Below are 24,730 nucleotides of genomic sequence, written 5' to 3'. Positions count from 1 at the left end.
TTGGTCAAAGATTTACCTTTCTCAATCATTATATATCTTGCCAGAAATCAACAAAATATACCATCCTTATAAATGATATTAACTTTCTCTACTGACTGAAATCTGTGTGAATGTAATATAATGTATGAAAATGGTGTCGGGAGAGGGCCAACTAATGAACTGAAAATAATGGAAAGGCTTGGTAACTTAGGCCCAGAGCCACAAAGCTACTTAGGCACCTAACTCCCAATTTTAGGCACCACTGTGATCCACAAAACCCCTGCCCAGCTGCTGCCTAACCCGGCAGAAGCCTAAACTCAGCACTGACGTTTTCAGGGTAAAAGTTCCCTAGTTGAGGCAGCTCCTTGCCTAGCATGTTGCCTTTTGTGGGTGGCATTTTTAGGTGCCTCTCTCTCACCATGCATTGTATAGGGAGTCTAGGCACCTAACTCAGGCTTTGTGGATCACATTACTGTTCCTCTGATTTTCTGGGCACCTAGAAGTTAGGCATTTCAACGCTAAGTATTGTCCTTTGTGGATCTGGGCCTTACTGAAGATTGATTCCAGCATAACTGGATTGAGAGAGAGAGAGGTCTTTCTTTAAAAAATAAGAAACGACTAACTAGCTCCTGAGGCCAATTTCTGCCCATGGGGTACTTGTGGTGGTTCCTCCTGAAGTCAGTGGAAGTTGCATGACTAAAGAGCAGAATTTGGCATTGAGAGGGAGTTTGGCAGAAATGGCATGTAGAGGTCTAACTCACACTAAAAGCCAAGGGGAGCTAGCCAGCTAGGTTCCATTCATGCCTTTGAAAATCAATAGTTCCAACAGTTTTGCTTGCACTAATATGCTTGTGAAGGGCATGGAGCTGCTCAGTAATTATTTAGGAAACTGCTCTGTAATACCTTATGAATACTGTATGTGACTTGATTATTGGGATAATTAGTCTATGGCTACATTGGGTTATTGGGATACTTACTGTATGCATATTGTGACAGGGTCAGGCCAGATGGCTACAGGAGAGTGATAGAAGGCAGATATATTAGCCCCAGGTTAAGTAGGTCCCTTTTCCCTGGGTAAGGTAACAGGGAAGGTTCCAGAACAATCAGGGACTTTCTCGAAACAATTAAGGCAGACAGGCTGATTAGAACACCTGCAGCCAATCAAGAAGCTGCTAGAATAAATTAAGACAGGCCGGCTAATCAGGGCACCTGGGTTTAAAAACGAGCTCACTTCAGTTTGTGGTGTGCGTGCAAGGAGCGAGGAGCAAGAGGTGTAAGAAGCTGAGAGTGAGAAGGCATACTACTGGAAGAAGTGAGAAGGCATACTACTCCTCATTATCAGGAGGATGGTCCTGTGGTGAGAATAAAGAAGGCATTGGGAGGAGGCCATGGGGAAGTAGCCCAGGGAGTTGTAGCTGTCATGCAGCTGTTACAGGAGCCACTGTAGACACCTTCAATCCACAGGGCCCTGGGATGGAACCCAGAGTAGAGGGCGGGCCCAGGTTCCCCCCATCCCTCCAACTTCCTGCTTGATACCAGAGGAGTTGACCTGGATTGTGGGTTCCACCAGAGGGGAAGGTCTCTGGCCTGTTCCCCGATCCACTAGGTAAATCAGCAGAGACTGTGGGGATTGTTCTTCTTTCTTTTCCCCATGCTGGCCAGTGATGAGGCTAACTGAGTGAACGGCAGATTTGAGCCACAAAAGCGGCCAAACTGAGGGCTGCCATGCACCTCTGAGCCGAGCAAATCCGCCAATAAGTGCAGGACCCACCAAGGCAGAGGAGGAACTTTGTCACAATATATTATTAGTTTAGTTTAATAATAGGTTGTTGGGGAATTCCCCAGGAGCTAAGGATTATCACAAACCTCATCACTTTCTTCTCCACATGCATGCCACATTTCTTTGACTTTGCCTTCTCTAGAATAAACTCATACCAAAAGGTACATTTGAAGGGGAAAAAACCCTACCAAAACAAGACTCTCCACTCCACCCCACACACTTCTCCCTCGGGGGAGTGGATGACAGAACAAGCATGTGACCTGTGTAGTCATATTGCTGCATGCTCTAATGGAAGGTGCTCAGATACTATAGTGATGAGCATGGTATAAAAACCTATATAGAATAGAATAAAACAACAAGCAGGAAGATGGAACAATGGTTCCAGATAAAACAATCTATGGTAAACACTTCAAGGGTGTTAAGAGACACAGCCTGAGCTATTAACTGTGAAGAACCTACTTCCTTGGTGCCAGCCAAGTTACAAAGCTTTGCCAATGCTGGGAATGAACAGATCAAAGGGACAATAAAGAGTTTAAAAGACTCTTTCTGACTGGAGGCCAGCTGGTTGTCAGGAAGCTGTTTGTGGGGAACACCCATGAACACCTGTTTGGTCTAAAGAGTTAGGCTACCCTAAACTTCCAAAGGATGGCAAGCCTTCAGTAAGATAGGTATGGTGGGCCTTTATTGTTTTTCACAAAGTTATTTTTGTCTCATATTATGCTCTGTTACTAAAGATTAAACTGTACTTCTTAGTTTGAGAAGGTTGTTTTGGGTCACTGAATTTACCACTGATCACACCTACTAAAGAGTAACACTGCCGATGCTGAAACCAGTCAGACCTGCTGGGTAAGCACAGTGGAAGCCTGGGGCCTGGTCTAAGAGTGGGAGAATTCTGGGATTCCACCCTGAGAGTGGTGAAGGCATGGTGAGGGGGCAGAGAACCGGAAAGGGGGCTATGCACTCTGTGAACCAGAAAAGGGCACAGAGTTGCAGCTAGCTCTATAACCAAGATAGTGCTCCAACTTCATTTACTGCAAGAAAAAACTGAAGAGACCTACTAGGTAACATTCTGAAATCTACTTTATGTTTTAAATAAAGGCACCTGGGTTAGATCTCCTAGATCCTAGATATGCTGGGCAGTCTCTTTTTCTCTACATTTGTCAACCAAAGTTGTTCGGACAACTGAGAAAAGTGTCAAATTCAATTCATTCAATGTACACCGATCATTCATAGCTCTTTTCTCTGAAGCAAAACTACACTAATTTAGAATGATATCAAAAGATAATTCCTTCTAATCTGCCAGCCTGAGAGAGAGACACAAAAGTTTCAAATCTGAGAGAAAGATGTTAATACGATGCCCATAAAATGAGGTCCCTGGCACTTTCAGTAAGTGTGATGTGAGGGAATCAATCAAAAGTAACTTGCCCATAAGAACTGAATCCCCATAACTATCCACGAGATAGTGGCTAAGCCATCCTACTGTTACATACTAATGAAAATCTGCTGGAAAGCCTAAAGACATATAATTTCATCTGTCTGTCTGAGACTCTTACTGGAAGATTTATCATCTACACCATGTGTGCAGATATTTTACACAATTGAATATTTTAGAAATATTCAGAATATGGCTTGGCTGGCTCTGTCACTTGCATTATGATTTAGACCTGTACACACCAGTGTATAAATATCAATAACATTTTACAAAAATAATCATCCTTCCTTTTCATCCAGAAGCTTTACCTCAATCATTATGACTGACTGAATTTGTGTAACAGTATGCTCCTTATCTGTAATCTCAGTCAGCAATTTGCCTGCTGTTTCTGAATTCCCAAACTTTTGCTTCAGAAAAATACAGTACATTTAATTCTTAATGCTAAAAAAAAATGCTCAGAGCATAATATGCTATGTTTAGTCTCGTCTGAGATTTTAATAACATTTACACTTTAATTCTCTCTCTAATTTAGCTTGGCTCTCTGAAACTCTTAATGTCAGAATGAATAATACATGTGTACTGTCAACTCCCAGAAAATGGAAAGACTAATTGATAAAATAATTAATCTCAAAATGCCCATATGCTTTCCTGCTAGGAAGAGGGACGATACCCAACCCAAAGCAGAAATGCATGGCATTCAGTTGTGATGTTGCAATGTATCATCCCCTGGAAAACATGCTGTCTGAGGTCATATGGAGTGTGACCAGGAAACACAATGGAACATTGGTTCAACAGCTTAATGCTGTGCAGAAAAACCCATTGATTTTCTTCAGTCAGGGTGTGGGTAGCTAGGCACAATAACTTTTCTCACAATAACTTTTCAAACCCTGTGCTGTCATTAAATCTTGTAGGCACTCAAGGCATAGTTGCTTAGGTTTCCAGTGTGTGTCTGGAGCCACTGGTAATGCTGTTAATTGCAGGAATGGAATGTTTCATACTAGTTAATGCTGAACTTGGACTTGAACATGTGCTCCTTCTCATACAGTTTTGTAAAGGGAAAATGTCAAGCTTGACAGATATTCCCTGATTCCGTCCCCTTTTATAGTGCCCCCACTTATTACTTGTGCACCCTGATGCATATGTGGCACAAAGGGTCCTGATGGCACTTGGACTGTGGTATGATGGGATTCATCTTACTACACAAGCACTTAGAAGTCTACTTCTATCTGGGGTCCTCCTCGGGTACTTTGCCCTAGCATCCATCCTGTGTTTCTCTCTATGCCACGTAACATGGGGGAGCATACAGCACATGTTCTTTCAACAAAACAAAGTATTGAGAGTATTAATGCTCATGAAAGGTATTGACTTGGCAGCCCTCTTAAATCAACTTGCCTGTTTACTCCAGAGCAGCAGCAGGGCAAGCATCAACCCTGCTGTGGTAGGGGAAAAAGAAACTTGCTCTAAGAATAACAGGTCTATTTCCTTCTTTCTGTCCCATGAATCTCTGGGCAGCTCTGAGTCTGCCAATTAATGCAAAGCATGATGGTGAGCTTATGGGGTGTGAACTGGAACTCAGACACACCAAAATCCATTAAGTGGGAGAAGCTTTTGAATCCAGACCAGCTCCATAAGGATTAACCTGGCAACCTACAGGATAAAGAGTCTAATAGCTCACAAGCAATGTGCTAATAAATGCTAATGTAATACCTTCAAGAATGAGGCTCCTTTTCTAGAAAGATACATTTAGTACATTCAGTTCCAGCCTTTTGGTGTCTAAAAGGCAGGGTCTTCTACTTTCTGGATCTCCCTCATACTCAAAATCTCCCTCATACTGCTCTGTCTCATCAAACACACTCTACAATTAAATACCCCACACAGTTCTTAGATCTCCCTTCTTTTCATCCTGGACCCTCATTACCAGGGTGACCAGATGTCCCAATTTTATAGGGACAGTCCTGATATTTGGGGCTTTGTCTTATATAGGTGCCAATTACCCCATACCCCCTTCCCGATTTTTCACCCTTACTATCTAGTCACCCTAATCATTACAAACATGGGGAGCAGTTCAGTGTCATAATTCATTTCTGTCCATGGTTTGTTCCTCCGTTAAGCCCAGCCTGGACTTATCCCTGCACATGATGTCCTGCCACCTAGTCAGTAGTCAGCCTCTCAGTCAGATGGACTTTTGTTGTGTTTGCATTATTTTCTTTAGCATCTGTCTTGTCTTCTGCAATATCCCACCATTGTAATCTGCATTGTAAGCAGCTGAGCTGCTAAAAGCTGGTGGGACAAGTGCTATCAAAGCATTAGGAAAAAATATACAAGGTATGGGAGTAAGAGGAGGTACCAGATGACTGGCTAACAGAGCTGGCTCTAGGTTTTTTGCTGCCCCAGGCAAAAAATTTGCTGCCCCCCCAAGGTTGTGGGGGGAGTAGCAAGAAGGCGATTAACGATATTTGCTGTTTTCAGTGACTTCTTGAAAGTATTTGATTTGGTTTGGAATGAAGTATTATGAAAAGTAGCAAAATCACATAGAGTTCCAGAAAAGATAACTGCAATTATAAAAGCAATGTGTGAAGACTCCTGCAATGTAGTAAAAATTGGTGGAAAATTAAGCAACTGATTCAAATCAAAGTTTGGTGTAAGACAAGAGGGCACAGAATCACTGCTTTTCATCACATTCTTAAACTGGACATTAAGAACATTAGATGGGTTGGAGAGTGTGATACTGGATGATGTATAGGTAAACTCCTTTGTTTACGCAGATGACATTGTACAACTGGTGGACACATTTGAATTAATGATGAAACTCTCTTCAGTACCTTGGACAAGTGATGTAGTTGACTCGGACTTACAATAAATGCCAAGAAGACGAAGTGGTTGCATCTTGGAAAAAGTAACATAAAACATTAAAATGCAGCAGTGAATTCAGAATCTCATGTGAACCGAGGAAGCTTAATCTGTGCTGACGGTTCCAGAAAGGATGAGGTTAAAAGGAGATGTGCCTTAGCCACAAGTGCTGCACAGAAATTAACGAAATTATGGACCGATAAAAACATAACGTTTGGCACCAAAGTGAAATTTATTAAATTAGTGTACTAATAGTAAAGCAGTACTTGTGGCACCTTAGAGACTAACCAATTTATTTGAGCATGAGCTTTCGTGAGCTACAGCTCACTTCATCGGATGCAACAGACTCCAACGCATCCGATGAAGTGAGCTGTAGCTCACGAAAGCTCATGCTCAAATAAATTGGTTAGTCTCTAAGGTGCCACAAGTACTCCTTTCCTTTTTGCGAATACAGACTAACACGGCTGCTACTCTGAAACCGGTACTAATAGTATTACACTCTGTGGTCTGGAAGCAGCTGCATTCAATGAAACAGACATCAGAGGCTGGAGGCAGAAGAGATGAGTGTTCTTTGAAAGACAACAGGTGTAAAGTGGAATGATTTTAAGACAAATGAAGTTAGGAGAGTAGGATGTGACGTCAAGGTACCGGATTGGAGACGATCAAAAATCATTTCCATTAACAGAAATACAAAAAATATAGTAAAACATCCAAATTTAAATATAAAATTTTGCAATAGAAAAAATCATTAACAGGATCCTCACACTAACTTAAGAAGGGTTTACATATATATTACCCACATGGATTTTCATGAGAATTCACACCCACAACTCACATACACAGGACAGTCCTCTTCCATTTCAGTTATAGAATTAACTGGTGGTGGAAGGCATCTGTTATCCTCTATGTGGATCAGCCCAGAAAGGGAGGTAGGAGACATTTTCCAGTGTGTCACACAATGATTTGTTGTTTCAGGATTCCTGCTTCAGAGAGCAGACTGTGATCTTCTTGAAAAGCAAAATGAATGAAACCTGGCTCTGTCTTTCATAGTGCTGAGTGGAATTTTTCAGCCCAAACTCTTTTTGGTGAAATATGCCGATTTGGCAATACCACAACATTCTGCAAATTTGTGTTGATTTCACCAGCTTGATCATTGCGGGAGGGCAGGAATAAGAAGAAATCAAAATATTTAGTTCTGACATTTTAAAACAGAACATTTTGAATTATTCTGGGTTGAAACAATTTTTAGTTTTAAAATTTCCTTGAATTTTATTTCAAACAAATCCAAAAATGTTTACAAATGGTCCAAATTAAAATGAAATGTTTTAATTTTGTGGAAATGAAACACTTCATTAGACCCCAAACAATTTTCTTAAACTTTTTGATTCACCAAAAATGTCAAATAACTTTATTTATGGTCCAACCTGAAATGGATTTTTTTTTTCATTTTTCAACATTTTTCCAACAAACCGCTAAATCCATTGTACAGACATCTCCAGTCTTGGGTACTATGTCTAGCTCTTCCTTGTGAAACGTCAGTGTTACCTAATCTGTGAAATGGGTGAGTTATAGTTGCCTTCCCCTGCTAAGGCATACGAGGGCTTGGATAATAAGAGTTGTGCTATGCACAGAAATATTAATGGCAATCAATGGAAAAGCTATATATGGTCTCCTGCCTTATATTTTAGTGCACATTGCCCTAATTCAGGAGGATGGGGTGGTGGGAGGAGGGGAGAGGTGGAGTAGTTCTCTCCCTTTCCCTGAGAGGTGGGAAGATGCAGTGCAGCCTGCCAAAAGCAATTGATGTGATACACATGACACTTGGCAGGCCTGAGTCTAGAGCAGTGGTGGGCAACCTGCAGCCTGCAGCTCATCAGGGTAATCTGCTGGCAGGCTGCCAGATAGTTTATTTACATTTGCACGGCTGCCTGCAGCTCCCAGTGACCATGGTTTGCCATTCTCGGCCAATGGGAGCTGCAAGAAGCAGCGGCCAGCATGCTTATAGTGAGAGATTGAGCAGCTTGAGTCTATTTAGCTTAACAAAGAGAAGGTTAACAGCTGACTTGATTTCAGTCTATAAATATCTACATGAGGAACAAATATTTGATAATGGGCTCTTCATTCTAGCACAGAGAGGTATAACATGATTCAATGACTAGAAGTTGAACATAGGGAAATTCAGGCTGAAAATAAGACATACTTTTTTAATAGCGAGGGTCAGTAACCACGGGAACAATTTACCAAGTCATGTGGTGGATTTGTCATCAATGACAATTTGACAATCAAAATTGGATATTTTTAAAGGATATGCTCTAGTTTTAAAAGGAATTATTTTGGGGAAGTTCTACGGCCTATATTATACAGGAAGTTAGACTAGATGATCACAGTGATTCCTTCTAGCCTTAGAATCTTGGAGGAAGATGATTCATAATCTCTTACTTTAATCGTTTATTGATGTACAGGGGGTAGAGCAATGTGACACTTTGCAAGTGGGTTATTAGTGTCTCCCTTGGGCGGGGGGGGGGTGTTAATATTTCCTTAGGAAAGTGATCTTGGCATGCAATAGTGAATGCATGACAATTTATTGTTTCCTAATAAAAGGAACTGCCACTTTCCAGTTCAAGCACTGCTACTACAAGGTACACATAAATGAAGGAGGAGGTTGTAAAGCATTAAAACATTCCTCTGGGTCTAGCTCAGGCCTTATCTGCAAAGGCAGCACTCAGTGGAAAACAGATTTTCTGTTTCCTTGTGGAGGAAAAAACAAAAATCAGCTCAATTAAAAATATCACAGGAGTTGCTGGTAGGATAAGAAAAAGAGCTAAAATCAAGTAAAAAAGATATTGACAGAAATGACCAAAGTCAGGAGAGAAATCTAATTAACTGATATTAATAAATGAAACAATAGAAGGATATTAGGTTGACCAAATGTTATAAAAAGTGGCAAAGCAGATAAAGCCTTGAGACAGTGTAAAGAGAATTTCAAAGACCATTAAGGGCATTAGCAGCTGAAGCCAAGCAAGGTCACCTTGAACTTACAATCTTTTATTGGAATGGCTGGGGAAACACCCCCATGAGAAATATTAAAAATTTGCTATGAAACCCTCATATTGGCCCATCTTAGATGTTAGTGTTGCCGAAGGATTAAAGGAGATTGCGGTGAAGCAGATGAGAACACTAGTTAAAATTCTAGCCAATGGTAATACCATAGATTCCAGTGGATATATACAAGCAAAGGTATTAATGAATAATACCCATGTCCTTTCTAGAGCTTTACTGACTGATTGTACCCTCTTGTTCTTATTATTCATAATATGAATTGCCTAAAAAGGAAAGACCTATAGTGTTTTCAGCTGTACCTTATCAGTGGACAGTCTAATATTTAATAAGATGTTAAGCAGCAAAGAACAAACAGGTAAGTTCTATGGGCATTCCCAAGAAAGTTCTGATAAGAGGCATAAGTGTCTGGAGTCTGAGAGAACACCATAAGTTGAGGGATTTCAAATTGTAATGTCCTGAGGAAAGAGAATGAAGAAATCCAGCATGATCTCATATGAAAGCTATGCAATGTGTCCTGCCCTGCATAAGGGCTATATTTTTATCTATATTTTATATTTTTATCTAGCAAAGTCGTCATTTCTGGAAGATAATGGGTGAGAGAGTTACATAGGAGAAAGAGGGGAGGAACTGTGCACTGAGAAAATATATTAAGAATGGAAGGGAAACATTATGTGCAAGATTCAGTTTAGTCCCCAACAAGAGATATTCTGCTCTTGAGGAAGAGAAGGTACCAGAGTGGACTGATAATTGGCCAAAAGAGGATAACAGACCTGATCAAGCAGCAAACACTGAAAAGAGCCATCAGAAAGAAAAAGAAAATAAATCTTTATCAATTGTTAGGACCCTGGGCTGAGACATCTGTGCTCTAGATAAGAGAGAGAGCGGTTGGTATGCTGCTTCTTGTGTGCTAAGGCTAATACTATCATAATAAGGGTGCTAAATAATCTGAATAATGGTGAGGAAATCCCATAGTTTAATATGTAGAAACTAGCAACATCACTGGGAGAGTGAATGCTATGAACTATTTCAGGAATCTTGTTAAGAAAACTGAAGATGGGGTTGATGTATACAGATTCCTCACTTATGCTTGGCAATTTAAAAAAAAGATTGATACTACAGACCAACCTCGGATGCACAGGTGTGATAGAAAGAAGGGCTTGGGATTCACAGAGTAAACCTCCTCGCCTTGTTACTGTTCTCTCACAGCCTCCAGTGCAGCCTAGGTTTTACCTTTGTAGCTCTCAAAATCTCAGTGAAATTGTTTCAAATTAGAGCTGCTTGACATTTTCAACAAAATGTGTTACATAAGAACAGCCATACTGGGTCAGATCAATGGTCTATCTAGCGCAATATCCTGTCTTCACTGGCCAGTAACAGATAATTCAAAAGAAGTGAACAGAACAGGTAATTTTGAGTGATTCATCCCTTTTCGTCCAGTCCCAGCTTCTGGCAGTTGGAGGTGTATGGACATGGGGTTGTGTCCCTGACCATCTTGACTATAGCCATTGATGGATCTGTCCTCCATGAGTTTATCTAATCTTTTTAACTCAATTATACTTTTTGGCCTTCACAACATCCCCTGGCAACAAATTCCACAGGTTACTGAAAATTCAATTTTTCAATGCGGGAGGGAACAACTTAAATTTGTGACCTGCTCTATCTAGTTCACTATCACATTTTTACAGGAAAAATCCAAAGATCTGAAGTTAAGAATGATTTTTTGAAAAGAAAATGAAAAATCAGACTCAACTCTTAACACTAACACTGTTTTTGCTTTTAAAATTTGCCCCAAGTCTAGGTGTAGGACATGTATTTTTCCTATTGTACTTCCCTAATTCTTCTTCACAATTGTGTGCACTGTTCAATCAATGCATACACATGCTCATATCACTGTTCTCCCACCCACCACCCATCTGTTTGTTTCATCCACTTGTTGCATCTTGCCATTAACCAAGACCCTGATCCTGAAAAAGAATTGTCAGTACTTTGTGCACTGATTTCAATGGCATGAAGTTAACACAAAGTTAAGCACATGTTTACATCTTTGCAGGCTCTGGCAACAAGACTGTAAGCTTTCTGGGGCCAAGATATTTTACTAGCTATTTGTATAACCCCTAGCAGAGTGGGGACCAGATACCTGTTTGGTGGCTGTAAGTAATACAGAGAATTAAGAATAATAAATACACATCATTATATGCAGTACAATGTAATATTCCCTTGAGATTGTGGTGATATTATCCCTTGTCTGCTAGCAGAGAGAGAAGGGGGGTGCATGTCAGGGAAGAATCCTGACAGTGAGATCTATTAGCCTGAGGGATAAGCCCTCCAGAGAAGCTGTGGAAATCCCTTCACTTGGGACATCTAAAACTAGACTGGACAAAGGCATTAGAAACTGTAGTGTTGGGAGCAACCCTTCACTAGAAGAGGCATAGAGTAGATTTGGCATGGAGGCAGGCCCTTTTCCATCTCTGATTTGATAATAGATGCACTTCAGAAGCACCAATATCACAGAGATAGCAAATGTTTCGGGGGGCAGGGGGTGAAAGAGCTACTTATGTGCATAGGGAAGTGCTCATAAAATTCTGCAAAAAACATGGGGATTTGTTTTTGCTACTGCCTGGCTGCTATTACCAGCCAATGTTTTTACAGCAATGTGTCATTAAAAATAGTAATAAAGAGAGAAATCTTCCTTACTTAAGTGCTACTATATCAAACACTCTTTGCAGGCTAGGACAGGCACTAGTGTTCCCTTTGTGAAATATCAGTTCCATCTTCTGTTTCTAATAATAACACTGAAAGGTATAGTGTGTGAAGAGGACTTTTGTACATATTTTTTTTCTGCAAAAAAGAGCCTTACTGTGTCTCCTGGAGTTAAAAAGAAGTTTACAAATAGGACAGGGGATGGATAGAATAGAAATATTTTTGAGAGATTGCTACTATCACATTCATGCCTTAACATAAAACAAGGGGATGTTTTGGTTAACACCAGTCCATCCAAAAGAGTTGCCTTTTTATGCATCTTACTGTTATGGTAAACAAGCTGTTGCCATAGAGGTTGTATCAATATTTTTAAGAGTTTTGAAGGCGGCGGTATTCCTACTTTAGCTGGTTTCACAAGGTTCTTGTGCAATAAGAATACATACCTTTCAAGGAGACGCGCTGGTCTGATGTAATAGAAGAGCAGAATTATGATGAAGTCGTTGTGGACGGGGAGAAATATGCACCTCTCTGGGTACATTATGTTTCTAGATGACCACAAGTCATCAATGTTGCAGAGGGACCATATGTTGTAGATGGTTAATTCCTATCTTTTTGGCTCTTAAGGGTTAGCTTCAGAATGGGTGGCTGAACTGACTTGTTAAAAATAACAAATTGGCAAATCTTTATCCCCAACACCAACCATTCCCATCCTTTATAAAAAAAAACAATTGAATGCAAATGAACCAAGATTTGGTGACCTAGAGATCTAGTCAGGACCCACCTGTTTCCCAAGCTCTTGCTGAAATGGTTTTAACTGATCAAAGGGTTGGAGAAAGTAGAACTAGGTAATGTTGCTCGCGGGCTTTATTTAATAAGATACCATTGGTGTAATTGTTTAGGTGCCTCAGGATGTTGTTGTTAAAGTAGGATGTTTTAAAGTAGATCATGTAGTGCACATCATTCAAGGTAGATGCAATTAACACAGTGAAATAGTCTGATAACTTCCCTACCTCCTTTTCACTCTTCTAAGTTTCTAGTCAGAAGTGAAAAGGCTGGAAATTGCATGAGCAAACATACTCTTTTAGGAGTTTTCAGCCTACTTTTTCAGCTTCAAAAATTTATTCCCAGTATGAACTGCCCATTTCACCTTGAATAGTCTCTTATAACTTGTATTAACTCCTTCATGCTAAACAATCTGTTTCACCTTGTATTGAGCTGGGACACTCTGAATACTGTTCCCAGACCTGAAGAAGAGTTCTGTGTAAGCCCAAAAACTTGTCTCTCTCACCAGCAGAAATTGGTCCAGTAAAAGGCATTATTACCTCTCCCACCTTGTCTCTCAAAAAGTTTAGATAGTTGTGAGTCAACATTGTGTCAAACATTCTACTCCCCATAAAAAACCCCACAAGTGACCCTAAATAAATAAAATAAAAATACAAATTACTCTGAAACAAATCAATCTTTAGAAGAGGTAAATTAATCAAAGTCAAAAACAAAACCCATACCCCAAGCAGAGTTTATGTAGCAAAAAGGAAGAAGTGACAAACACTCCAGGAAGTTCACTAGGGCCTTCACAATTGCTATTAATTTTATTTGGAAGTTGCTTGTATGCCCCACCGCTGGGTGGCAGTATAAATTCCTAAAATAGACTATTAAGCATTGGATAAGCCCTGGTCTTTGCAAAACAAATCCAATCCTTTTTGACATTCTCCACTCACTACTTCAAATCTATCTGGCTTTGTTTTTTGAAGTCCCACATGAAGTTATTTGTTGTCAACATATATAATTCCAGTGGACTTTGAACTCGGAATCACCACACAAATTAGTCTCTGCAGTGAAAAAGTATGACTGTTGCTGGCAGAACTGTGAGTGGAGGTTTTTGGTATATCTGCCTTGCAGCCACATAGTTCAAAAACAAACCAGTAAACAAGACAAGACAATTTTACTGAAAAGTAGTAATAATAATAACAAATAATAATAACAAACAATAATAATAAAAACAAGCTGCTTTCTATACTTACCAGACTGTCCACGTCTATGCTTGAGTTTACTGCCCATTGTAAGGTGCTCATGATATTCATGGCTAAAGTTAGAATAATGGCAGCTTTGCTTTGCCCTTCACCTGCAGGCAGGGGGGAAAACTGTTTATAAATATGATTACATGCAAATAAAAAGCCAATGGCTAGCAGAGAAAATGGGTATGTATATCTTAAAATGTGAATGTCCAGTAAAAGTGTTTATTTTTTTACTGCCGCTGTTCAAAGAGGAAGCATGTTTTAGCAATTAAAGCAAAGGACTGGGAGTTGGGATTCTGGGTTCTATTCCTGACATTGATACTAGACTTGCTGTTTGACAGAAGCTGGGAATGGGCGACAGGGGATGGATCACTTGATGATTACCTATTCTGCTCTGGGGCACCTCACCAGTATCCTGTCAGAAGACAGGATACTGGACTAGATGGACCTTTGGTCTGACCCAGTATGATTGTTCTTATATTCTTATGGATCTGCTCTTGTTTTGATGGAAGTTAATGGGGAATTTTAGCACTGAATTAAATTGGGAACAGGTTCAGGCCCTATGTGACCTTAATTACTTGCCCTCAAGTTTTTCATTCTAGACTCTAGGTATCTATAAAATGCCTCATCTGTCACATCCAGATGTCAAAAGAATTAATTATGGAGAGGTTTGTGACTAGAGTTCCATTTTAATGCTACCACCACCAAGATAATTCAAACTGCTTAGTCCACAAACTGAAGATTGGGGTTTCGTCTGTTGGCCAAATTGGGAACGAATTTTTCTTATTATTTACTGAAAGTTGGTGCTGTGACTTTTTGTGGGTTGGTTGTTTGATGGTCATTAATATCAGTAGGGTTTAGCTGCCTCTCAGCAAATTCACACAGACTGTCATGAGTACTGTAATCCCTCCATGGTTCTGTTTTGAATCTGACATGCCATTGCATACAGGGCTTAAAATGTCAAATTGGATAAAAGTTTTGGTTACACTACAGCTACCTTCCTCTGGTTTGTCCATTGCCTCAAAAACTAACCTCCTGTACGTTTTTTTATAGACTTGTTCTCTTTATCAAAGTAATTATAAATCTGAAGAATAAAAAGGAACATGGTCCTTTTAAAATCTGATCAGTTTCAGAAAACAAATTCAGAGTAGTTTCAGGTACTGCACCTACCACATTCTGTCTGCCTGCCCATATCTATATCTATACGCACAATCAAACTTTCATATTTATTAAAATTGTGTTTGTGTTCCTGAATAATATGAACTTGACTATATACAAAGTGCTTACACAAAATAAACAAACAAGGGAGAAAAGTGAAGATTGCTTCCTCATGATTTTTCCCTGTAACTTTTCAGTTAGTCCCCTGAAATATTAGTTTTAAGTAAAGTAGGCAAACATTTTCAGACAGTGATTCTTTTTAAGCTGATAATGTCCCTTTTAAAGGTGTAAAAGGAGATAGAGCATTACGATACAAATTTGTGTAACTTCTCATTAAAAAACAGATAAAATGAAAAAAAATGAATCTGGGCAGATGAAATTTGAATATCTGAACTTTGCTTTTGCTGAATGTATTAATGCAGCTAAATGAGCACAACATTATTGAATTTGCAAATTAAATTATTCAAATACACAACTGTAAAACTTCATCCAAATCCAAATGTGTTGTCTGAAATCTAGCTGCACAGTAATGATTATAGATGGTGCAAAGTGGTGGTCTGGAGTTAACTCCACCTTAATGAAGTTTGTTGTCTTGGAGTTGATGATTGTAAAGTGCTTTGAGCTCCTTAGATGAAAAGGGAGATCGTTAAGTGCAAAGTATAGTTTGTGCCAAACTATCTGAAAACAGTCTACAGTACACTTTTGCAGAACACTGCCACACTAATGCAAAAAAGACTCTTCTAAATTCCTTCTCTCCTGAGTTTGTGTCAAGCTTCTGGTAATCACAGTGCTAGAAAACTGTACATGTAATATACAATACTTGGCAGTAGAACTTCAAGTAAATATACAAAGGAGAGACTTCCTGTCTGACACAGCTCAAAACCTTGGCACTCCACATTCTGGATAGAGTCTGGATCAATTTAAAACACTATATCTGGAAGAATATTTAATTAATGTTTTTTGTCTTTAATATTTTGTTTTTCTCAATTTTAAAATATAACAAATACTGAAATATAATTGTACAGGTAGACAAGGGCCTATCTTTCTGTCATTTGAAGTCAGCGGAAGTATTGTCATTGATCCCAATAAGAATGGGATTAGGCATCAAACAATTTATATTTTGTGTTGTCCTAGAGAAAAAATTTAGCTAAATACCATGGATAACAAATTTAGGTGTAATACTTTTTGCAGTATAGCATCACAATGAAATTGTCCAGGTATTTTGGTCACCTTTAAAGTTAACATCTTCCAAGAATTACTTTACAATGGTATCTGCAATATCAGGATTTTCCCTTATTTTCAGAATAGGAAATGCCTCCCGACTTTGCATCTCACAGGTGGCATTCCGTACCCGATAAGACAGGACCCTAACTCTGGTATCTCTAATACTGTTACCACTATTGTGGGAACCGCTGCTGTTAAATCTTGACTCTTTAATGGTAACCTCTTTGTAAATGATGATATTCAAATAAATGAAACTGACTTACTTACGGAGTTGATTTTCCCTCTCCTAATATTTATTGATGCTATTTTGAAAGTATTTGGACAAGTAAAAATCAAGCAACATTTGCCTTGCAAATTAATGGGTTCTTACAAATGTGTTAATTAGCACAATGTGGATGTTATTAACTAAATAAGAAATTCAGCTAAATACTCAATCATTTCTATACTCAGTATTTAAGATTATTCTGTTTAATATGTTCTTTTTAAACTACTGTATATCTTTCATGAAAATTCTCAATACAAAATGCAGAATAGAGAAAAGAGGAGAATTCTAGGAATTAATACACGGCTATAGTTCTGTCGAAGGGCTCTGCAAATAGCCACCATAAGATGCATGTATTTTTTTCATGTCCTTTTTTTATGTTAACTGTTAAAAAAAAAAAAAACAGTTTCAACCTGGAGAAGGGTCTATCCCTTCTCTCCAATCCATGCACAAATGTGGCTCCCATACTAAAGTCCTGAAATCTAATGTGGCAAAGAATGCATTAGCATTCTAAGCACATCTTTTGTCTGAAAGCGCTGTTGCTGATTCACTAGTATTAGAGCTGTGCAATGCAATAGTTTGTGGGGGGGGTTGTGGTTTTCTCCCTAAAATCAGGTAAAACTCATGCTTTTGCGTGCAATCTGCTTTGATTTTACTGACTTGAATTCAAAGTTCAATGTAAAATTTGGGAGAGGGGGACAAATGCACATGAACAAGAACTGAAATATACATATAACAATAACATATATTAAAACTCAGTAAAACTGCTGTGTTTTGCACAGGGCTCAATAATTTTAACATGCAAAGAGAAACCAAAGCAGACAGGCTTTGGGGCATTCTGTTTCTGAAGAAATGCATTATATTTAACTAACATTTTCTCTATGGCTTCATTTAGATGTTCACCTTCCATCTTAAACTGTACAGATGCTATGCTGGTCAAAGGCCGCCAACTTCTATCCAACAGTGGCAGCATTTCAGCAATGAGTGAGATGGTGAGAGCATATAACATAAATAGTTTTATAATTAGTTGTGAGCATTTCAGGGATTCTGGGTGGCAGGTGCTAACCTGTACTCTCAGTAGTTTGAGCGCTAGGCAGGAAGTCAGGAAACATGGGTTCTGTTTCTGACTTGCTGGGTGACCTGATCCAGTTCACTGAATCTTTCTGTTTCTCATATGGGAACAGTAATGTTAATCTAGTTATGCTAAGAGCTATGAGCTCTACAGATTAAGAGCACATTTATTGGTATGGAGGTGCACAGTTGCATTAACATAAGAGAATTTTTTTAATAGTTACAGTACTGAGTAGGAAATTTTTGGTTCACTTTAACAAGTTTTTTCTTCACTGGATATTACTTTCAAATTAACCCTTTCAGCCAATTCTGTAAAACATCAGATTTTAGATAATAATAATTACCTCATTTCTATTTTAACTGATAACTCACAATATTTTGATAGAATAACAATAAATTTGCTATTTTAATGCTTTGTTTTCAGCCTATACTACAAACCTGCAATAATTTCTAAATCTGGCCCCTTAAACAGAAGCAAAGCTTTCATTTTAATCTCTCAGTAAAGTTACTGTACCTGAAGTCGCAATAGAGATGAATGCCACAGCAATGAAGAAGAGGACAAAAATAAGTTCTATTCTCATCTGGAACCAGCGCAGTGTGGACAGGTACAGGAACCAGTTCACTGTGTGTAAGTTCAGCGCTTTGTGAAATAAGGTTTCAAAATATGGCTGTCGCCCAAAAGCTCTTAGTGTCCATAGTCCCTTTAAGCTTGTAACAAGATGTGTAAAAATTGGACTCCGGGCTGTAAAGTATTTAGATTAAAAACACTGTAAACATTCATCCTTCAGTATCTTTCAGAATAGAAATGACCTAAAAGCCCAATCCCACTCAATAATATAACTATCTTCATTTGTTTAAATTATATGTATCTTATTTTTCTTTCACAAATACCATCAACATACTCATAGAACAGGATATATGGTACTCGTGGTCCTATAAATGTGATGAAATTCCATTCAATGTATAATCTATGAGTGAACATTTAATTTTTTTTGCAGCCAGTATAATTACTTGTAGAAATCCCTGCTACAGTGAAATATCACATGGAGGAAAACCAACAAAAATGAATTTCTTAATATTCTGCAAACTAAGCAAGGCAAGGTTTTTAACAAATAGAGAATGCCTCATCGCTCTGAATTGCAGAGTACGACAAACCTGTAATAGAAGTTTTGCAACACATCAAAAGTAGTAATGATCCCTCTGAACTTCACAATTCAGGCCTGTCCCTAACCAAAAGCAAAGGTAATCATCAATATCTGACATTCATGACTGAGATGCTAAGGAGCTGAAGGTCTGTCCTGAAGCCACAACATTGTCTGAATAAATGATCCAGCAAATCCTTGCTTCTAAAATTCTAAAATAGCATTGTCATTACATATTCTAAATATGTTTCTGCATAAAGGACCTATCCCTGAGAGGTGCTGAGCACCAACGAAGCCTGATCTCAAATTTTCAAGTACATTTAATCTTATTAAAATGGTATTTCAGGTCATTATTTATTTTCAGCTGCACTAGTGATGCCCAACTTTAAATCTGTTTTCTTCGTTACTCTTTGGCAGGAGGGAACTCCTTATTTGCTGGCTGAGTAATAGCATAAGCTATCAGGGGAGATGAATGTTCTGCTCCTGCAGACAATGGAATCTTGCACCAGAGAAGGCAAAGAAAAGGTGAAAGGGTAAATTGCTTCTCCATTTATTTGTTGTGGGTTTTGGTGTCTACAAATGTGGCTGCTTCTACTGTGACCCCAGAACCTCTTAATGCCAGCTGGCAAAGGGGTACACAGGGAGTGCAAGGAGATTACAGGTGTCTCCTGAGTCTGGTATGAACATTTTAGTTCACCAAAGAGTGTCATGTAAGTTCTCTAATAAAAGCTTATGTCATCCTCATCATCGTTGCAACATGTTTGTATGGATGATATTTAAGGAGTTAAATGTCTGTACCAGAAATGTGTGTCCTTAAAGTCTGTGTCACCAACAGAGGTGAAGAAACAAGTTTTCTCTAACACAAGAAATGCTTCTCTCTCCCTGTCTCTGATGTAACCTAATACAATATATGTTCCATTTACACACAAAGTCAAAAATTAATGAAGAGATGTGAAATCAACAGGCGAGGGGCACACAGGGGGGAAAAAACAAGCCACAGCGGGTTATCTTGAGTAAGGACAATGAACTTTGTGGGTATTTCTAGGAGGCAAGGCAGACAGTCCTGTACGGTTTTACTGAGGGGACAAGCTGTGAGAACGGCTTGTGTCTTGGGGGAAAAAGAGATCTCAACAATCCTTGCTGAAAAATGCTGACTTTGGGATAAGCTAGAATTATCAAGACAAGGAAATAATTTTAGTTTAGTCTAAGGTTTAGATTGTGTGTTATGGTTTTATTTGATATGTAACCAACTGTTTCCAATACCTTGTCTTTCTAACACTTTGAATCTCTGTTATTTAATAATAAACTTACTCTTGTTTTAACTATAAATATATTGAAGTGCTATGTTGTAAATCAAAGTATTGGCCCTGAGTTGAATCTAACACGCTGGTGTGTTCTGTTCCTTTGAGGACAGCACACCTGGTATTTCTATGAGTAACCAGTGACAGGGGGATACTTGGAAGGGTCTCAGGAGCTGGGGTGCATCTGTTAACTACCTACAGAACAAATGCAAGGCTGGTGTAACCCAGATGAGAATACTTGAGGGGATGACAAGCTGGCTGTGATGGGGAGCTATCGCTCAGCTGTCGCAGGCAAGTTTCTCTCGCTCTGGAGGCAACAAGGTGACTCACAGCAGTGGGTACCCAGAGAAGCATCACACATACCTTCAGATTCCAGTTGTTTCAGCTGCTGAGAAGTGCGGAGAAAATATGTCCTTAACATAATAAAGGCTCCTATCACAGGCACTGATGCCAGGAATATGTAGGGCAGTAAAATTGAGACTACTATTATGGCGCCAGTCACAATCAGTATTAACTGTAGGAGGAAAGAAAAAATAGTATTGATACAGTACATTTTGATTTTACAGGTTAGAGATTGGTGATGAATCACCCCTTGAGGCCTATGTACTATTCAACTTCATTACTTCAATCAAGTAAATCAGTGGCCTCTAGATACAGCAAGAACTGCTTTGCAAAAAAGGTGATAACTTTCACCTCTAAATCACTGGTTGAATCCAGGCCCAGTCAGTAAGTGACTGAAAACTGTTCAGTTTTGAAATCGTAGTCTCAAATAATTTTCTAGCAGACAAGTATTCATATCACCATAAAACCTCCTGACAACTGGCAATCTCAGCAGAAAGTGAGGGTTGAATAGCCATGGACACTGAATTAACTTTCACGCTGGAAAGAAATTTGCACAATTGCTGCTCTTGATGTCTGTGACTGTACAAGAGGACTTCAGTTTCCGATTATCTCAGTCTGGTGTCTTTCACAAACACTATATTAACATAAATTTTTCTCGGGAAAAATTTCCTATCTTTCACTTTTTTTTTTTTAAGTATTAATTTAAAAAAATCCTCATCTGGAATCTAAGCAATTGAATAGGAGCACCAAGGATTATGGACAAACACCTATTGTAGCAGCTGCAATGGTAAACAATGAGATACTTCACTGTATTTTACATTTGTTTTAAGAGGTGAATCTTTGGGCTGATGAAGCATGGGTTATAATTTTGCAGGCTGTGTTGCACTGGTTTGTGATAATGCAAGAGTTGTGTTTGCTCGTTATTTCATAATGCGGAATGTAACAACCATTCTAATCTTAAGAGGAGAATGAACCATTCATCTGAAATTCAGACAAATTATATAACTCCCAAATCAAAGACTCCACATGGAATCATACAGTCCCATCATGGCCCTGCTTTAACACAGGTTCCTATCATTCTCTCGAATTCTGCAGAGGTTATCAATCTGTGCTACACTGTCCTTACTGTTGCTGTGCCATTTTTGTATCTGATCTTGCCTGCATGAGCAATAGAAGTAGAAAAGTGAGACAAGCCTAGATCCTCAAAGGTATTTAGCTGCCTAACTCCCACTGGGAGTTACTTTTCAGGATCTGGGCCACAGTCTGTAGAGGAAATGGCTTCATGGATCATAGTCACTGAAGCAAAATGTTAATGGAAAATGGAAAACAGAGAAGAAAACTAAAACGGGACATTTAAGCATACAATGAGAAAAGTAATGTCCAAGAACAAACAGTGTGAAATCACGACTCTGCTCAGGATATCTCGTTTGCGGCCTCTGAGAGAGGAGCACCCTCTTAGTCTGAACATGGGTGCTTCCTGCCTGAAACATCCTAATGTATAAAATGGAGTTGTATATCTAAGTGGAACTTCCACAGCGAACCATATCACACATAGCTCCATAAGCACCCTTGTATTTTCATAAAAAGTTCAATTTTTAATAGTGCAGATCTAGAGGTATAATTTTAAAAATGTACATGTTTTCAAGTAGTTTTGTGAAGTCACTATAATGAATAACATTATACTAAAGCCTAATCCCTACTATGTTATACAAATGTAAAGAGGTTGGCTATTTGAAATCCTAAATACTGCTTATCTGGTTTGAAATGGGATCTTGGACTGACTGCTTCAGCAGGAGATACAAGTTACATTTCATAACTGACTCTTTAGTTATGAGAACCTCCTTTGAGTGCTCTGTGTAGGTGCTTCTTTTCCCTTCTAAATAGGTATTTCTTGTATAGAATATAAGCAGGGTTTCCCCTTCACAGACTGTAATTTAATCTCCCTTTAACCTATAATTTAAACTCAGAAAACTGAATTTCTGTCCCCTGGAAAACTTCAAGGTTTCAAGAAAGTTTGTATCTCAATATGGGATGAAAAGTAAAAACCACATTTTTATGGGACAGAAATTCTGAGAAATTCCATTTCAGGAGAAATGGAATTTTCTTCTTGCTGGCTGCCTGCCTGGAAAGCTGTTGTCAATTTCATTTTCTGCCTACAGAATATTGATTTTTTTTTTTTCAGAATTAAAACTTTCCCATGGAAAACTGCCGATTTTTGTGAAAAGGGCATTTTCCACTGGAAAATCATTCCGATGGAAATTTCCCAACCAGCTGTACTAGGTACATGAATTAAATTAACCAAAACATTTAAGACAGTAAACTGGTCTCCTTATCAAAATCAAACCCTCACCATTATACATCAGAGCTTCAATGGCCTGAGCATGGACCCTTAGATGGCTTCTAAAGTCAAGTCTCCTAAGTTGTAATACACAACTCCTGGGCTACATCAAAATCCGGCTGCATATTTCTCTCATTTCAATATAGTTTTTAATACAGTGTTGCCTCTTGACATGTCAAAATACTATAATTCCAGAAGTTTCATATATTCTTCCTGAACATAAGACTTGCCACACTGGATCTACTCCATGGTCTATTGGTCCAGTATCCTGTCTCTGACAGTTGCTAGTACCAGTTGCTTCAGAGGAAGTAGCCTTGTAGTATGCAGGTTATGGAACAACCTCGCCACAGGCAATGTTTCCACCAAACCCACAGTAATTAGCAGCTGGCTTGAAGCATGAGGAATTTATATCCTTTCCAAAACCTTTTTAAAAAGTATTTACTACCGTAACTCTGCAGATATTCATCCATCTAAATGTCCAATTGTTTCCTGAATCCTGCTAAGATCATGGCCTACAGCTAAATAGAAGGGGGGGGAATCTAACAAGCTAAATGTTGCGTTCTAATTTTTTGCTTAGTTCTTTTTATTTAATATGATATGTTATCCATGCTGTGTGACTGCAGGGGAAGACTAAATAAACAAATATATCTAGAACTCTGATTTTACAAACCTGAATGAAGTCAAATATTGTAAGTGGCAGTACGTCATCCAGTATGGCTGTATCTTTAGAGAATCTGTTAAGTATTCCACCTACAGATGGAAAAAAACAGAAATAAAGCAACAGGCAAAGGACTCGTTGTTACATGAATATGTTCTACAGATGTCAGCTTTAACTAAAACTGTAGGTTTTCTGCACATGGAAATGTTAACTGAGAGATGTTTTTAAAGTTTTTGCGCTAAACTCAGCCTTGGCATAAGTGTTATTCCCTTATTGTTAATGGAGTTACATCTGCTTACAACAGGGCTGAATTTAGCCCTACAGCTTTTATTTTAGTTAGTGAGGTCCCAGGAAAATGCAGAATAGGTTAGTGCAATAGAAGATGCATGCTTAGATGGGATAGGGGAAGAGAGACAAACGCAGACAGGCTGTACCACTCATGCAATAGATTTTGAAATAGATATGGATAGTCTGTGCATTAGCATGGTATTTAATTTCCAAATATCAGCTTCCTGACTTCCAAGCAGACTTAATGTGCAAAATGATGTTGAGAGAATTAGTAATAAGAAGGAGTTATATGAAATGGAGACTCATTTTGGTCCATTTCTATTCACTAGTGTCTCCTGCTATATACTTTTAAGTATAGTCCAGTAAATGAGGATAGGACAGGAATTTTATACACAGATGACAGTGGCACTTACTGTATTAGTTATGTAACAAAATCTCCAGCAACTTTAGGGACAGATTTTGATACCCTTACTCATGCTGAGTAGCACCTTATTCCATCCACTTCAGTGGGATTACCTGGAGTAAGGGTATCTGAATCTGACCTTCAGTTACTTATTGCAGAGCTGACTGTGTATTTTATACAATAGTTTTATCCAAAGTGAACTCAGCTCTTGTCTGTTTTTATGGTTTTTTTACACTGTTGTCATAAATATAAAGGGAAGGGTAAACACCTTTAAAATCCCTCCTGGCCAGAGGAAAAAGCCTTTCACCTGTAAAGGGTTAAGAAGCTAGGATAACCTCGCTGGCACCTGACCAAAATGACCAATGAGGAGACAAGATATTTTCAAAGCTGGGGGGTGGGGAGAAACAAAGGCTCTCTCTGTCTGTGTGATGCTTTTGCCGAGAACAGAAAAGGAATGGAGTCTTATAACTTAATAAGTAATCTAGCTAGATATGTGTTAGATTCTGTTTTGTTTAAATGGCTGAGAAAATAAGCTGTGCTGAATGGAATGTAGATTCCTGTTTTTGTGTCTTTTTGTAACTTAAGGTTTTGCCTAGAGGGATTCTCTGTGTTTTGAATCTGATTACCCTGTAAGGTATTTACCATCCTGATTTTACAGAGGGGATTCTTTTCCTCTTTTCTTCAATTAAAATTCTTCTTTTAAGAACCTGATTGCTTTTTCATTGTT

At 38.7% G+C, this 24,730-nt stretch overlaps 1 protein-coding gene across 2 annotated transcripts in view; it reads right to left on the bottom strand.

Annotated features, from left to right (window-relative positions):
- The window catches only part of CFTR (CF transmembrane conductance regulator), a 145,537-nt gene that overhangs the window by 35,137 nt on the left and 85,670 nt on the right, over window positions 1–24,730 (bottom strand). For both annotated transcript variants that reach the window (XM_073328163.1, XM_073328164.1), the window contains 4 exons: window positions 23,325–23,404; window positions 20,338–20,488; window positions 18,046–18,273; window positions 13,823–13,923 (listed from right to left, as the gene is read on the bottom strand). In XM_073328163.1, coding sequence (XP_073184264.1) covers window positions 13,823–13,923; window positions 18,046–18,273; window positions 20,338–20,488; window positions 23,325–23,404 — 560 coding nt within the window. The remainder of the gene's footprint in view (window positions 1–13,822; window positions 13,924–18,045; window positions 18,274–20,337; window positions 20,489–23,324; window positions 23,405–24,730) is intronic.

Source organism: Lepidochelys kempii, chromosome 1 (genome assembly GCF_965140265.1).
Source record: "Lepidochelys kempii isolate rLepKem1 chromosome 1, rLepKem1.hap2, whole genome shotgun sequence".
Classification (NCBI taxonomy): domain Eukaryota; kingdom Metazoa; phylum Chordata; order Testudines; family Cheloniidae; genus Lepidochelys; species Lepidochelys kempii.
The sequence above is the reverse complement of the archived record's forward strand: the minus strand, read 5'-3'. Positions and strand labels throughout refer to the sequence as shown.